Source organism: Macaca nemestrina, chromosome 1 (assembly GCF_043159975.1).
Source record: "Macaca nemestrina isolate mMacNem1 chromosome 1, mMacNem.hap1, whole genome shotgun sequence".
Taxonomy (NCBI): Eukaryota; Metazoa; Chordata; class Mammalia; order Primates; family Cercopithecidae; genus Macaca; species Macaca nemestrina.
This window is the reverse complement of record NC_092125.1, coordinates 113,374,027-113,391,028: the sequence shown is the minus strand read 5'-3', so window position 1 is coordinate 113,391,028 and position 17,002 is coordinate 113,374,027. Positions and strand designations below refer to the sequence as shown.

Sequence of the window (17,002 nt, the reverse complement as noted above, 5' to 3'; positions counted from 1 at the left end):
CTACAGACCCCGGAGGATTGGCAATCACTTAAAGTAAAAAACTCATTCTGATTGATGCCTCAGTGGCTGAGGTGGAATCCGTACCTCCTCCCAGACGCCTGACTGGTCACAGAAATCCCAGGCTTTCTAAGTCAGATCTTGCCAAGGGTTTCTCTCTTCTGTTTTCCCTTTACCCTACATCAGTGTTCCTGAATCTGAACCCCCAGACCCAGTTCTTGGGGGAGTGGCTGTTACGGGCAGTGACTGCGCAAACCTGTTGTTGTGTCTCCTTCCTGGGCTGGCGGGAGTCCAGGTGGACCCTCTGAACCTGTGTCTATCCTTGCAGGCAGATTCCCCAGGCAACGGCTTCGATGAAGGATGGCAAATGGGAGCGGAAGAAGGTGAGCAGCGGCCTTGACTCGCCCCACCTGGGCTCAGGGCCCAGGGTCCACTCATGTTGCTGACTTCAGCTTCTTTCCTTTTGCCTGTTTGGTTGCAGTTCATGGGAACAGAGCTGAATGGAAAGACCCTGGGAATTCTGGGCCTGGGCAGGATTGGGAGAGAGGTGGCTACCCGGATGCAGTCCTTTGGGATGAAGGTAGGATGTTGCTGGAACCCTGTGATGTGGGACTTTCTGCAGCAATTTTGGGAAAGGCAGCATGTCTGGGCAGAAGTCAGAAGCTTTGTTCTAGGAAGGTCTGACCCTCCCTTGGAGCCCCCATCTAAATAAACGTTAAAGCCAAGGAGGGAGCGAACACTGGCCTGCTAATCTGGACTCAAAAGCTGGGAATACTTGGTGGGGGTCCTTTAGCTCTCTGGTGAATGAATAGCCAGCCCTGAGTCCCGGTGAGCCAGATGTTGATAGCTGTTTTGAGACCTTGGTTCTTGTCTTCTTAGTTTAAAAGAATTTAAACAAGAGATGCAGTGCAGCATTGAGGAGTTTATTGCAAAGGAAAAAGAATATTTTGAAAGTTCAGTGCAGAGCAGACAGTACATCTTGAGAGAGAGAGAGAATTTAGGGTGGGCTGCTCATAAGAATGAGGTAGTGTTGATTATTGCTGGAGAAACTCCCTTTATGGGAGTTTTACGTGATTATTCATAAGGAGGTGGGAAGAGCTGTTACTAGGAAGCATGTTTCGGGTGGTCCTCTGGGTGCACATGAGTACTAGCTGTACATGCTTGTTCATTCGGCGCATGTCTTATCAGCATCTTAAATCTCCACCCAGGAGTGTGTTTTTTACTATTAGAATGAGCAGGGGTCAGTTTGAGGACAGGAAAAATCAAAGTGCACAGGCTGTCTAGATGGGAAGTTCCCTACTGAAGACAGCTTTGCTTGAATGAGCTCAGTTATAATATGAATTCCAAGGCTTATTGTGTTGACTGTAGGATCACCAAGGTTGCTGCACTTCCGTGATTACCTATCCTACATCACAGGCAGGGTGTTTGTGTCCTGCCCGTCCTTCCTTTCCTTCCTGGTTTTGTTGTGTCTGCTTTCCTGTGATAATTTAGAAAACAGGAACAGGTTTATGGCCTCACAGTAGAGATTACATCCATTGTCCATCTGTCCTTCCAGTTTCCCTCCATATTTCAGAAAAGATTTAAAAATTCTTGTATGTACACTGTGATATGATTGTAGAGCCTATGGTGGCTGGAAGACCTCACACCTGTCTCAGAAATCACACCTGACTCCTGTCTTCCCCCAGGCCTCTTCCTTTTCCTACTCTGGGAGCTCAGTAGGCTTCTGGCTAAGGGAGGGTTGCAGTTGCTAGCAGTACCATCCACGTGGGCTAATCCTGCAGCCCCTGCAAATGAGAGAGGCAGTTCAGCTAAGAGAGGGGATCTGCAGGGCTTCCCAGATAGGCCAAAGAGATGAACCCACTAAGGCTGCTATCGGACATCTCTCTGTTCGCTTTCTGTTTTAGGGAATTACAGGGATTATAGGGTCAAATGGCAGCCACGGAGTCTTTATTTAAACATTAGGAAATTCGTTTTGACAACCAGATCATGTCAGATCTAGAAAAGTGTACATAGAACTGCTATGGAGCTCTCGTCTCCCTTTTTCTACATCCCTCCTACCTTCTTAGAGTTAGAAGGGATCTTAACAGATTAACCTTTAATTTTACACTGACATCTAGAATTTGTAAGCTTATGCCTAATGACTCATAGCAAATGGACAGTAGCCTAGAGCCTGGTGCGCATCGCATTGTACACATTGAATATTATCCCCTCTCTCCTGCCTCCACTCCCCACCTTATTCATTTAAGTCAGCAAGATATGTTTCCTAAGCCTCTGCACTGAGAAGGGCCAGGTGTATTCTTGACCCCTGGACTCCTGAGAGAGGCAGATGTAGCCCAGCAGGATCATTGATCATGTAAACAAACCACAGCCTTGCCCTCTGTGCAGGGATGGTGGGATGCCATCAGCCACAAAGAGCACTCCCTCCTCCATCCTCTTTTGTAAGAGATCAAGGGTCAAGGTTTAGCCCATGGAGAATTTTGATCTAAAAGGCAGAGGTCAGGGGTTAAGTAAAACTGAGAGCACTCAGAGCCAAATGGGTGAGCATTTCATTGATGAAGCAGTAACTTGGAGACAGGCTCCAAACCAGTGGCCGTTCCAAGGCTCCTGCCCCCTTCCCCAGGGGGTCCTCTTCCCCATGACTCCTCTTCCCGGGCCTTCCTTCCCCGTGGCACCACTACACATCAAATTCCTGGCTCAGCAACATTCTTCATCATGGAGACTTCGGCAGTGACTTAAACCAAACGAAAAGCCCCACCTCATTCCTGAATGATTGAGGTGATAGGTAAGCTTGTCTGTCCATCTGGCACTGCCCAACTCTCTACCCTGGGCTGCTTCCGAGAGGTGCAGGGGTATCTGGGACCTTGAGCATCAGTGTCAGGAAATGTCTGACACCTCTCAGGCATGTGTATGATTGAAAGAGATGTCTAAGGCTTGCTTATTTCAGTGTTAATCTGTGCCTCAGGGCAGGTGACCCACTGAATGTTTAATTCCCATTCCCAGCACGGTGTGGAGGGTGCCGGTGCCTTCGCTTTGCATTTCTTCTGTCCAGATGTCTCTGGAGGGTCATTCTTAACTGTCTTGCTTCCAGAACATGCTCTTTGTAAAGCCCGGAAACATGGCTGGGATCATTCTGCCTCCCACTTCAGCGCCTCCGGGGCTGCCTGGACCTCATCATTCCGGAGGGTCTAAGTGGCTTCTCCTCATGCTCAGCTGCTTACCTCGACCACGTCATTATCATACTTTTGAGTCTGGATGAATTTTGTCTCAGGGCGGAGAGCTCACCAGTTCTAGTGATCTTGGAGAACAAGATTTTCTAAAGGGAAAGGAAGATTCTTGAACATATTGTGAAAGAGACGTATAAGCATCCAGACAGGAAAAGAGGATAAGTGTTTATTAAACACAAGTTATTTCAAACTAACCTCATTCTGCCTTTGGAAACCATTATTAAACTGGTAAGGTATGGAAATCCGTAGGTGTCATATACCTGGACTATTTAAAATTATATTTTAATCGTGTACTAAAGGAATGCATTCTCATATAAATTAAAACATAGACAAGGCTATACTTGATTACCACCTGAACGGTAAACATCAGTTTAGCATGTCATCCCGGACTTTTCTATGCATTTGCACAGAATGCGTACAGTTCCATGCCTGTGGAAGGATTCTATGGCTGCAAAGAATAGAATATTGTTTGGTGACGTTAAGAGAAAAAAACATGTTTATCTCAGAACAACTAAATCTAGCATGTTTTTAAACAGTTGTGTGGAATTTTGTTGTGCAGATAAATTGCTTTTTATTTGGCCAGTCTCTCAATCATGGGCATTTAGCTTGTTTATAGATGTGGACTTCAGTAAGACATCTTTCATGATTCCCTCGGGGTTCAGATGGAGCCCCTTGAGCTTGGTGCTATTAAAGGGATTAGTGCTTGGTGCTTTGTGGAATGGGCCACCTCAGTTTGGAGGGAGATTGTATGCGATAGTGCCAGGCTCTGCCTTGCCCACCGTTCTCATCAACAGCTTGAACCATGTGTCATTTGTGGATGGCAGGAAGCAAGGAGAGGTAGTTAATACTTAAGGGTGCAGAATCAGGTCCGAAAAGACCTGTGAAGGCTAGAATGGGTGGGCACTCTCACAGGAAATTTAGCTAGAATGCACTTCTGCACCCTACTTGTGGGTCCAAAAAGCAGCTAGACAAGTTTGAGGTGTAGAAGCACTTGTCAAAAGCTTTTCTAGGGGAGCAGGACTTTGGTTTACAAAAGAGCAGTGTGGTTATCAGCGGCATAGCTGATAGAAAAGGTAACCTGACATTTGGCAGCATTAAAAGAAGTATGGCTCCCAGAGCAAGGGAGGTGACGTTCCTCACACTCTGGCCTGATCAGCCTGCAGCCTGCCTGTGGTCTGAGTCATACAGGTCTTACGCTCTAGACTGTTCTGTCTGCATGAGACTTTTTCTCAGTAGTGTTGCTGAATAATAGGTCGTGACCTCAGAGACGCAACTCATTCATGCTGGTGTGTTCCTTAGAATGTGTTAAGAGGCACAAACCAATCAAGAAGCGAGCCTTGTGCTTTCTTATCAAGGTTTTTGAAGAGGGAACAGACAAGCATCTCTTTAACAGTTTCTTTGTAGCCAGCATTGTGATGAATCCAGCTTTAGCCCAGAGGGATGGATGTTGAACCTGAGGCACCAGTTATCACAGATTCTTTCAGGTCCAGCTAATGTTTGCTGAGGTCTGCTGTGTCAGTTCCTGTGCTTGAAATGACTCTGCGGGGTCAGAATTATTATCCCAGGGTTATAGATAAAGAAACTGAGGCCCAGGAAGGTTCTATGATATGCTGAAGATAATGCGACTACTAACTGGTGAATTCTGGCTCAGCCTTCCAGGCTGGCGTTCTTTGCTCAGTACCACTTGATTTTATTCTTGATCCATTGTAGGTAAACAGTCGCTGTGCCATGCCAGTATGCTTAGCTATTCCAAGGACAGACACTCTCAGGATAGGCAGCTCCTATCTCAGTGTGTTACCTGGAATGCTTACTGCCCAGAGCAGTGATTCTCGAACTCAGAGCCTCAGGTTCTGGCAAGGTGCCTTCAGGACACAGGTGGGAGCCAGGAGGGGCCCAGGGAGACAGCAGGTGGTGGCACTTTGAGCCTTCACCTCTGCAGCTTTGAATTGACCTGTTTGTATATTTGGGTCTCTGTTTAAGATTTCATTGCCCTGGTAGGGAGGGTTCCCATGCTAAACTGAAAATTCAGCTATGGGGCAGAGAGAGCAGGTGACGGTGAGGGTTCTTCTTCAGAGCCTCTTTAACTGGGAGGCCTCCTTGCCCTCCTCTTTGCTCTGCTAAGCCAGCAAGGCCCTGCAGCCAGCATACCAGCCTCTCAGGGCTGCCTTCTGTGGCCTCAGGCAGGTAGGAGCCACCAGCTGCCCTGGAGTCCTGCTTAGAATATGAGGCTTCCTCTGTTGCCTCAACATCAGGAGTCTGGCCTGGGGCTGGGATTGAGGTGAGGGGACTCCTTCATGTTTCTCCCCAAGGCTTCTCTCTGGGAGTAGTCTTTGAATCGTGTGTACCCAGAGGTGCTCCAATGTCTGTATATTAGGACATCTGACCCTTTCCAGCACACATCAGGACCCTGGCAGGCACGTGTGTCCTGGGCCTGTTGTCACCCTTTCCATCCCCTCAACATTGTCTCCTAGTATCAGAACCCCAACCCCCAGCTGAGTTCACCTCTTCTCTGTCCTGGTTATCTCAAGTGGAAAATGAGAACAGAGGTTTGCTCAGCCAGATTCCTTCCCTGCAGTCATCTGCAGATAAATGAGATACTCTCTGTGAAAGAAGGAAGCTGGGTCAGTGCTTCGCTGACCACTGAGGAAGATGCTCACCTGCTCCTCTCCCCAGGCCCCTCCCTCCAGCCCCAGGCACCTGTCTGTGGAGGAGGTCAGGCTCAGCCTGCAGCGTCCTTCCTCCTGCCAGCCCCCAGGTCGTTCTTGGCTCCTGAGCATGGAGTAGACGTCAGTCAGCCTGGACCTTGTGATCTCTATTGGTGCTCCCTTCCTCTCCCCGCTCCATATGAGAAAAAAAATATACATCTGGATTAGAGATGAACAGGGCCATTGTTCGGGCCGGCCTCAGGACCAGCAGACAAAGAAGACTTGTGACAATGATGGCAGGGGATGGCAGGGATCCCGTCTCCTCCCCTGGACACTGTCTCCTCCCACCAGAAATGAGTAGCTTAGAGCTGAGGGGAGCCGCAGTGTCTGAAAAAGACCACCAGCGTTCTGAGCTGGAGGTTGGTGTGGGGCCACTTGCCTTTCCTTATTCCACAAGGCTAATGATGAAGAAAAGGATCCAGAGGCTTCACCTTAATCATACCATTTTAGCTTCTGCCTTATAATTACTGAATTTGAAGTCCTCTTTCCTATTATGTTCTTTTTTATTTTATTTTATTTTATTTTTTTCTCTGAGACATCTTGTTCTATCACCCAGGCTAGAGTGCAGTGGCACAGTCTTGGCTCACTGCAGCCTCAACCTCCTAAGCCCAAGTGATCCTCCTGCCTCAGCCTTCTGAGTGGCACAGGTGCGTACCACCACACTTGGCTAATTTTTTTAAAATTTTTGTAGAGGTGGGATCTCACTATGTTGCCCCAGCTAGTCTCCGACTCCTGGGGTCAAATGATCCTCCTGCCTCAGCCTCCCAAAGTGCATGAGCCATAGCACCCAGCTTTCCCATTATGTTCTAAAGTATCTATTCTGTATCCCTAATTTCAAAAGTAATTTATGAATAATGTAGTAGAGAACTTAAAACCACAGGAAAGTATAAAGGAGAAAAATAATTCCACTACCCAGAGACAACCGCTGTGAAAGTACTATGCTGTGTGTTCTTTGTTTTTGTCTAATCCTGGGCTCACTCTTTATATTCTCTCTCGGAGTTCAGGGGGATTTTTCTTCAAATAATTCCCAGTGATTGCACGTGAGAGTGAGGGATGGCTGCAATGATCCGCCCAGCTCCTTCATTTAGGATTGACGACCCAGGTCCAGGGGAACTGACCTGTACCTTTCCACACAGTGGGCAGTGACTGGGGGAGGACACAGGCCAGGCTTCCTGGTTTAGAGGACATGCAGTCTCACTCCCGCTCCGGGTCCTGCTTTGTACCCCTGTTGCCCTCCTCCTTCGCCTCTGCTCACTTTGTTTTAGTACCTGATGCACCTGTCTGTTTTCTGGACTGGACCCTCCAGCTGCAGCTGCCATTTCTCCTCCTCCCTTTCCTGGCTGTCCACTCCCCACATGACTGCCCTCCCTCCCTCCCTCAGGGCTCCCCGCTTTCTAAGGACTTCCAAGCTCCAACTTGTCCAGACGTACATGCGCTATTGTTGCATCTGTGTGTGGTCAGAGCATGGAGGCAGACGCACCTTCTTTTGAGCTCTGGTTGTGCCCCTCCTCACTGTGGAAGCCCTGCTTCCCTCAGCTCTCAAGCAGACAAGAACAGTCCCAGCATCATTGTGTTGTCATGAGAATTCATTAAGCTCAGCATGGTACTTAGTATATTGCAGATGGTGCTGAGTATAGGGAGCATGGTACTTAGTGTATGGTAAATTAACTGGAGAATTAATTAAGCTGAGCATGGTACTTAATATATGGTAAATGCTCAAAAAATGTTTGCCATTCTTAATAATAACACTACTAATAATTAAGAATGGCACTCTCCCTCTCTCTTGCTTCCTACCAGACTATAGGGTATGACCCCATCATTTCCCCAGAGGTCTCGGCCTCCTTTGGTGTTCAGCAGCTGCCCCTGGAGGAGATCTGGCCTCTCTGTGATTTCATCACGGTGCACACTCCTCTCCTGCCCTCCACGACAGGTAGGTGTGTCCTTACATTGTGGATTGGTCACAGAAGCCACAGACCAGTTAACAAATGGGCCCTCCATCTGGGCCTTCTCCACACAGTGGTAATGAGCTGCGGGGAGAGGTCCACCTGGGTCCTGCAGAGCCTGATGCTTTGTTAGACACCCCTGCATCGGATAGGGGAGAGTGAGCCAGCTAGAAGTGCTTGGGGTCTTGACAGCCTGCCCTTCCTACTCCCAAATGAACCCGCCATGCTGGCTGACCCCCTTGTTTTCCCCAAATCATGGCATAAGACCACCACTTCTTGTCTTTGCTTCTGTCAAGCCCTTCCTGAGCACAGGGATGACCAGTGACCCCCATGGATGCTTTCTGCAGCCCCTACAGGGCTTTCTGATTCCCAGACCCACTTGAAACGGTAATATCTCAAGAATTTCTAAGATGTTTCTAAACTGAGTCTGGCCCAGATCCATAACAGGGACTCCTGCCCCAGAGCATCTGAGGAGGAAGAGATGAGAGCAAAGAAGCTGCCATCCTACAGGAGAGAGGCTCTGAGAAAGAGCTGGCTCGAGGAAAGGGACGACCTCTGGCAGCCAGGGATGAGCGTGGGGATCCTGGTGCTGCCCCAGCAGGAAGATGCTTCGCTTTCTTCCAGGCTTGCTGAATGACAACACCTTTGCCCAGTGCAAGAAGGGGGTGCGTGTGGTGAACTGTGCCCGTGGAGGGATTGTGGACGAAGGCGCCCTGCTCCGGGCCCTGCAGTCTGGCCAGTGTGCCGGGGCTGCACTGGACGTGTTTACGGAAGTAAGTGCCTGGCAGCCTCAGAGTCAGGAGGAGGGGAGAGAGAGGGAGCAGAGAGGCCCATGGCAGGGAAAGCCTGGCGTTTTACAGAAGGCCTCTAGCTTATAGTCTCTTTCATCCATGGTAAACAGGTGAAAACGGTGTTGCCGAAAACACACCTTTGTGGTTTGAGGAGTCCTTGCGGAGCCTCGTATGGAGGCAGCTATGTGGTTTTCTGCAAAACTCGGGTTTTAAAGGGGACCCAATTCCTGGTTCCAGGCTTCTCAGACTGCTAACATATTGACAAAGATAGAGCCACAAATCAGTTCTGAGGTTGAGGGTCTGGAGCAGGGAGAGAGGGGGCTTTAGTTTATAGTTGAGGGACACTGATGGATATGCAGTCCCGTTGCCAAGATGTCCTTTTCAGTGTCCATGGGCACTCCTTTTTCCTTCTTCTCTTCCTGGGTGGACAGAAGCCCGAGGATACTGGCAGTATTCCCCCAGGGTCCTCGGGGTGGGCTGCTCTCCCAGCAGGAGCAGAGGCTCGGCCTCATGCCAGATCCAGTAGGGAAGAGTGCATTTGCGCTTGAATCCTGTTGGCTCCTCTCCTGAAAGATCCTGCCCCCAACATTGGATCTTCCCCCGGTGAGGAAGGGGAAAGGGCATGGACTTTGGATTAGGTAGTTGTGGTTTGCAGGTTACTAGCTGTGTGTCCTTGGAAGGTCACTGGCCCTCTCTGAGCCCCTGTAGCACTCATTGTGTACTCCCAGCCCAGGGCACACAGTGCCTTTTGGTTTGTAACACTGGTCATCTTTCTCAACTCTTAGATCATAAGCTCCCTGAAGGCAGGGCAAGCCTTGTCCATCTTTGTATCACCATCCTCCCTAATATAGCATCTCCTCCTGCTCTCTTCAGCATCCTTGTACCATTTCCTGGTGGTACAGGACTCACAGGGTTACATGGTTACATGTGGCCAGGACTCACAGGGTTAAATGGTCAAAATTCAGTGGGACCAACAGAGCTGAGGAGAATGGCCAGAAGATGCCTAAATAACATTCCCAGGGGCAATCTTCTCAGTGAGCAGAAAGGTGGAAAAGACCCTGGAGGGTGGGGTGGAGGTGCCACAGATGGACAACCTGTTCTGATGAGAGCCAAGATGCAGTTACCTGCGTGGAGTGTCTTGGAAGAGCAGGACACTGTGCTACAAGTCCAGCAACGCACATCGACAGCAAGTGCTGCATGGATGCGGGGGGGTGAGTTTCAGGGAAAAGCCCAGTAACAACAACAGTAGCTCCCATGGGTTGACAACCTCCCATGTTAAACGTGCATAATCCCCACAGTAATGTTATGAGGGAGATAGGATCAACCCATTTCACAGACAAAGAAACTGAAGCTTAGATCAAGGTTCACCCCCAAGGCACCTAGGTGGTTAAGTGGTGAAGGTGAGCTTTGAATCTGGTTCACACTTTCTGCTCTGTCCACTCTGCTGAGATGGAACATTCATGAGGAAACCCAGTATTGAGTCCAGTGACCACCCTGACAAAACAGAAGTGGAAGGCACCGGCACTCCTGACTGCCTTCCCTCCAACCTTCCCTGTTCCCTGGGGTGGTCCAAGAGGGTGTGACAAGTCCGTGGCAGCCAGCCTAGAGGCATCTCTTTCTGGACAGGAGCCACCACGGGACCGGGCCTTGGTGGACCATGAGAATGTCATCAGCTGTCCCCACCTGGGTGCCAGCACCAAGGAGGCGCAGAGCCGCTGTGGGGAGGAGATAGCTGTGCAGTTCGTGGACATGGTGAAGGGGAAATCTCTCGCGGGGGTTGTAAGTATCACCACCTGGGGCTGGGGGCCAGGAGTCAGAGGAAGGAGAGGAAGGCAGACATCTTGTAGGGGCTGGTGGCAGCATGGGTGAACAGATTCAGCCCTGGGAGCTAAAGATAAGGGAAATCTGCTTGAGTCAGCACTCTCCGCAGTGGGTGGGCGGGAGCCTCCCGTCTCCAGCCTTGATAGCAGAGGCCTTGGCAGCAGAGAGCCCGGCTCAGGCCTGTTATATCGTAGTCTTGCTGCAGAGATTGTGGCCCTTCCCAGGCCCAGCCTCTAGAGAAAGGCTCCTTTGTTCTCCACATGCCTTGGGAATGAAGGAGTGCTGTTTAGGTGCCAGCTGGACGCAGCAGCTGGGGACGTCGTTGAGGGGGTGGCCTGTGTAGAAAATTTGCACCCTGTAAGCTCCCCAGACCCTGCCTTGACAGCCTGCCCTTCCTACTCCCAAATGAACCCGCCATGCTGGCTGACCCCCTTGTTTTCCCCAAATCATGGCATGAGACCACCACTTCTTGTCTTTGCTTCTGTCAAGCCCTTCCTGACATGTGCGTCTCCTACGAGCTTAACCTGACCTACACTTCAAGTCCTGCCTCATTCATTCAGTCTGTGGATATTCCTTAAGTTTCACTGGGTACCAGACGTTGTCATAGCTCTTGGGAGACGCAGGTGCATGAGGGAGGCATAGCTCTCCTTCCAGGGGCTTGCTGCCTCCTTTTGAAGTCTTGCTTGGCCTTTCCAGCCCCTTCTCAATTCTGAGAACCACTTTCTTTCTTGTTATTAAGGTTCAGTCCCATGGGGTGTTTGTTTGTTTGTTTTGTTTTGTTTTGTTTTGTTTTTTCCTAATCTTCCTACCTAACCTAAATTCTAAGCTCCCTGAGGACAGAAAAACGTGACGCAAGCCTCTCTGCAGCTTGTGTGGGTGGGCCCAGGCCATGGAGTCAGAGTCAGGGAAATGGGCTGGGTATTCTCAGCTGTCCTGGCTGACCCTCAGCTGGGCAATTTTTGCTGGTGAGGACAGCACTGTGGCAGGAGAGGCGGGGATTTTGGTTCTGTCCTCCCACCTCTGGATTGAGAGCCCAGCCCTCCAGGCCTCTCTGCCCCCTCCATCCTGAGGAAGCCCACACAGCAGAGAGGACAGAGGATGCGGACAGGTCGGAGTCTTTGCTGGCCTCCTCGCATGCTGCTGGTCCTAGCCCTGCTGACTTCCATGGACTCCCCCCGCCCCCACCGCCCCACCACTTCCATGGAGGGGGCTGGGGCGGACACAGTTCGGCGAAAGGAACCATTTTGAGTGGTTGTGGCCTTCTGTGTCCATTGCTGGCTCTACAGCTCCCCTCGTCTGTAGGAACAAGTCCTTGTCCTGTTGTTAGTGACTGGTGGAAGTTGTCACCCACCAGGCACCAAGCATGAGTGACCCTATACTGTCTTTCTGGTGGAGCTGGGTCTTGGCGGCCAGATCTTGATTCAGGCTCTGCCATGCCTCTTCCAGACCACAGCCCCGCTCCTCCATTCTCTGCAGGTTAATGCCCAGGCGCTGACCAGTGCCTTCTCTCCACACACCAAGCCTTGGATTGGTCTGGCAGAAGCTCTGGGGACACTGATGCGAGCCTGGGCTGGGTCCCCCAAAGGGACCATCCAGGTGATAACACAGGGTGAGCTGGGGACCTTGCAGAGGGAGAGGAAGGAGGGCATGAGGGGGTGTGGGATCTGCCCTGCTGGGTGTATCTGCTACAGGACACAGGGTTAGTGAGAGGCAGTGGGGATGGCTTGGGCCCTGAGTATAGCTCCCTTACTACTGGTGGGAGGGTGGTAAAGGGAGGGGTAGAAAAAGTCATTGGAAAGATGTACTGAGTATTCATAAATCATGTTTATGTAGCATTTTTAAGACGTAGATATTTTGGGTACAAGAGAGACCTCTACAGGAGATAGAGTTTTGTGTGAGAGGGGTAGGATAGCTGGAGGGAGGCCCTCATTAAGCAACAGGATGCTGGATTCTGGTTTTGGGCCCTGTCTTTTGCCTGCTGTGTGACTCTCCCTTCTGAGGCTTGGATTCTTCAGTTGTAAAGTGAGAGTTAGGGGCAGATGAACCGAAGGCGGGAGGACACTTTGTGCTCTGTGACTAACCAAGGTGGTCCCTTGGGCCGTCTGACAGCCCTTGAGGGTGTTTGCTCAGCTGTGGAGTGGGAATGAGAGCAGTGTCCTCTGTCCACCTCTCGGGCTGCTGAGCAGGCTGTGGTCCCCTTTGCAGTGGATCCCCCCTTTGCAGTACTGTGCAGATGTGGTTGAGTGACCGAGGAGGGCTCCAGTTTCCTTAACCCTGTAGAAGTGTGTCTTTCTCCACGGACTGTTGGGCGTCTCACTCTTGGGGAGAGATTGCAGGGTGAGGGCAGCTAAACCCCAGGCATTGACAATACCAGGGAAGGGCAGAGCCAGGGGGTCCCCACTGGCCTGGGTGTCCGAGCCCTGAAGGAAACAAGACTGGGAGCTGGGCAGCAGTTGCTTCAGTTGCTTCTTTCTGCTTCGATTTCCTGAGGCTGGCAAGGCTCTGAGTGTCAGGGAGGGGTAAGAGTAGGGAATTTGCCAGTGTCCCCTGGGAGAATAAGAGGTAGGCCAGGATGGCCAAGCCAGGTGCAGGGTTGGGGAGTGGAGTGGAGTTGGACTGAATTTTGGAGAGGAGTTTCTCAGGGTGGTTAAAACATCCTGGGTTTCCTGGCTTGGGCCCAGATTATGCCTCCTTGGAGCCCACTGAAGGGCAAGTGGACCTGCCTGGGGCAGGCTGCCCTTGGGGTCCCCAGGATAGCGAGGAGCCTATCGTCCAGAGCTAGGTGCCAGTGGCTTCCTGCCCCCCTCCTGTGGTGCTCAACAAACAGTGACCTCATGGTGGCTTCTCTCTGTCCCCAGGGACATCCCTGAAGAATGCTGGGAACTGCCTAAGCCCCGCAGTCATTGTCGGCCTCCTGAAAGAGGCTTCCAAGCAGGCGGATGTGAATTTGGTTAACGCCAAGCTGCTGGTGAAAGAGGCTGGCCTCGATGTGCGCCCCCCTCCCCGACGCTACCTCCCCATCCCTGTCAGCCCTAGTCTTCCCCACATTTCCAGAGCCCGTTCGCTGAGCGGAGGCCTAGGTGCCAGCCTTGCATCGGCCTGTCTACCTGTGAGGGGTAGCTGCAGTTTCTTCATCTGCAAAATGGAGACTGCCTGGCCCCGAGTGTTGCTAATGGCACTGCTTTGTGTATGAGTGCTGTGGGAACGGAGGCAGTAGCAGCGGCCCCATTTCACAGCCAAAGAAAATGACGAGCCAGTGTGTTTGCCTCTGCCCGACATGGCTGCCAGGCCGTGTTTGACTCTAACTCCCCTCAGGGCTCCTCATGCCGTAGTACCCGGGTTCTTGATTCACTTGCAAGCTCTGGGAGCAAGCAGCATGTCCTACTGCCTCGCACGGCTTCCTATTGGCGCCTTCCCCTCTGGTTCCCTGTTTAGATCAAAGTCTGTTTCAAAGCCTGTTGCTCAGTCAGTGGGAGCTGGCAGAAGGGATAGGCAGTAAAACTTCCACGTCTTCACCCCTCTGCTCCACTCCACTCCTGCATGCCAGTCATGCCACTGATGCTATGCAGGAAGCAGTGTCAGAGCAGGAGGGGCCGGAGTGGAGTCTCCTCACAGCCCTGCCTCCCTCCTTTTCTTTCCTCCCTATTTCCCTCCAAGCCTTCGCCTGTGCCTGGCAGACCTCTTTGCCCTCTTTTTAAGGAGATCATTGGCTGTTCCAGGAAGCTGATGCCGAAGGGCACACAGCTTGGCCCATTTGCCCCCTCCCTTCTGGTCCTGAATTACTGAGCACATTATCCAGGCTGGAGCCCTACATCCTACCAATGGGTGATTCGGCCAAGAGAGGAGGGTGGGCGTGGTGCAGCCAGGAGGAGTAACTGTCGCCTTGCCTTCTCCACACAGGTCACCACCTCTCACAGCCCCGCTGCACCAGGGGAGCAAGGCTTCGGGGAATGCCTCCTGGCCGTGGCCCTGGCAGGCGCCCCTTACCAGGCTGTGGGCTTGGTCCAGGGCACTACACCTGTACTGCAGGGGCTCAACGGAGCTGTCTTCAGGCCAGAAGTGCCTCTCCGCAGGGGCCTGCCCCTGCTCCTATTCCGAACTCAGACCTCTGACCCTGCAATGCTGCCTACCATGATTGGTGAGGAGGGCCTTGTAGGGCTGGCTGGTGTCCTTGAGGCTGGGGTGGAGTCTGCCCTGGAATTGGACCCTACCCACCGTCCTTTAGCCCCTCTTCATGCCCCAGGGTGTCTCTGGATCTGCACCATACAGACAGTTTGTCATGCCAGTTTCCAGAACATTCAGGGAGTGGATACTCAGTTCAAAGAGGGAAAGTGCCTTATCCAGGGTCATAGAGCAGCATGGCAGGGGTGGGGCCAGAGCCTCTATTCCTGCCCAGTTGTGGGTTCCCAGCTCGCCGTGTTAAGCACACTGGACCTGCCTGTGGAGCCATAGCCCAGGAGTTCAGGGACATTGAGAGCAGGTTTCTTACTCCTGCCTGCTGGCCCCATGGCCGTCCCTGGTGGCCAGCCCAGCTGCAGCAAAGCCTACAAAGCTTCTAGCCATGGTGGGCATCTCGGACCTGCCCCAGTCCGCGGGGACTTGGGCTGTAGGCGTTCTGGAGCACATCCATGTTTGGCGGAGGGTGTGCCTTCAAACCCTGAAGGGCCTAATTTCACTATTCTTGCTGGCTGCCCAAGGGAACTTTCCTGCTTTTCTCCCTTGCTGTTGGCTGGATACAACTGGCAATCAGGAAGTCAAGAGCTACAGCTGATGGTCACGGTGTTCCCAGAGAGTCAGGAATATCCATGGAAGCTGGGCAGATGCCCTCTCGCTCTCCCATCTCAGCTCTTTGACTCTGAGACCATCGTCCCCTCATTGCACCTTTGATCACAGAAGCTTAGAACTTCTGACTCTGCTCCCAATCCCTCGCTCCTTTTTCCCCTATGCCCTGTGCCATCCAGGAGTTTCTTCTATTTCCAGGCCTCCTGGCAGAGGCAGGCGTGCGGCTGCTGTCCTACCAGACATCACTGGTGTCAGATGGGGAGACCTGGCACGTCATGGGCATCTCCTCCTTGCTGCCCAGCCTGGAAGCTTGGAAGCCGCACGTGACCGAGGCCTTCCAGTTCCACTTCTAACCTTGGGGCTCACTCACTGGTCCCCGCCTCTGGGGCTTTTCTGAAGAAACCTACCCACTGTGATCAACAGGGAGAGAAGATCCACATTCTTGGGCTGAACACAGGCCTCTGACACTGCTTACACTAAACTCTGACCCTGTGGTACAGCAATAACTGTCTTAATAAAGAGCCAACCCCCAACTCCTCCTGCATCTTTGTGTGGTCATTATCCTAAAGAGCCACCAGAGGGCGTCCAAAGGCAGACGTAGGGTTTGGTTTAGACTGCGGGAGGGTAGTGGATGTGGGGGAAGACTGGGATGGGCAAATGGCTTGGTTGTGAGTTGCTTGAAGATGATCTCTCTCTTGTCTGTCTAAGGCTACTCAGAGGCACTTTTACACAGCTCAATGTATTTCCCAGTGCTACGGTATTTCAGATCCCTTCCATCTGGGAATGTACATGCACATTAATAAGTAAGATACAACACACAAGCCCAGCATTATGTACCAGGCACTGGGCTAGGTGCTTTACTTTAAGAGGAGAATTCAAACCTGACCCTTTTTCCATAGAAGTCTGGTGGGAGGGACAGAGCATGCAGAGGTCACTGGAAGCGGTGAGTGATGCTACAACAGAGGCGTATAGGAAATTCTCTTGAGTCCAGAGGAGGAAGTTATTTGAGCTAAGGATATTGGTATCTCGGGAGATGTTTAGAAGGATTTCATAAGGGAAGGAAAGTGTAAAATCATGGGGATATGAGAATATTTGGCAAGTTCACAAAGTAAGTTCAGTGTGGGTTGATGAACATGTCACTTTTTTTTGAAAGATTATTTTCATGAAAAATACAGCTAAACAGTACTCTACCCAAAAGATTCACTTCAGAGAGTTTTTTCCCCATTAATAAGGGATGATCCATTCTTAGTGTGTGCCCAGTAGTGTCTGTTTCTGAGATTCCTGGCCTGGCTAAGAAGGCTTGACATGGGGCAGTTGCTTGGCACTGGCAGGGGCGAGTCCAGCACTCTGGCCTCCTTCGTTTTGTGATGGAGCTAAGCGTCGGTAAGAACTCCAGCATTAAGGGCTGTGTTATCGTCTGCAGTGAGCTCAGAGGCGTTGTCCTTGCCGTAGCTAACTTTGAAGAGAATGGGCCTGGGTGTGAATGCCACCGTCAGCTTTGGAAGCTGTCTGACCATGAGTTCAGTGTTGGTATGAGGTGGTATCTCACCGTGGTTTTGATTTGCATTTCCCTGATGACTAAGTAAATAGGCCAGACACAAAAAGAAAATTATTACATGTACTCACTTATATGTGGAATCAAAAAAAAAAAGTCACATATATTGACATAGGGACTGGAAAAGCAGTTGAGGGGGGTGTCTAGGGAGATATAGATCAAAGAATGTAAAGTAGAAAATAGG

At 51.3% G+C, this 17,002-nt stretch overlaps 1 protein-coding gene across 3 annotated transcripts in view; it reads left to right on the top strand.

Annotated features, from left to right (window-relative positions):
* Window positions 1-15,799, top strand: part of LOC105479067 (phosphoglycerate dehydrogenase) — a 30,415-nt gene extending 14,616 nt beyond the window's left edge. For all 3 annotated transcript variants that reach the window (XM_011736864.2, XM_011736866.3, XM_011736865.3), the window contains 9 exons: window positions 326-380; window positions 479-577; window positions 7,724-7,856; window positions 8,494-8,642; window positions 10,287-10,439; window positions 11,958-12,090; window positions 13,340-13,470; window positions 14,382-14,619; window positions 15,462-15,799. In XM_011736864.2, coding sequence (XP_011735166.1) covers window positions 326-380; window positions 479-577; window positions 7,724-7,856; window positions 8,494-8,642; window positions 10,287-10,439; window positions 11,958-12,090; window positions 13,340-13,470; window positions 14,382-14,619; window positions 15,462-15,616 — 1,246 coding nt within the window. In that variant the 3' untranslated portion in view covers window positions 15,617-15,799. The remainder of the gene's footprint in view (window positions 1-325; window positions 381-478; window positions 578-7,723; window positions 7,857-8,493; window positions 8,643-10,286; window positions 10,440-11,957; window positions 12,091-13,339; window positions 13,471-14,381; window positions 14,620-15,461) is intronic.
* The last annotated feature ends 1,203 nt before the right edge of the window (window positions 15,800-17,002 follow it).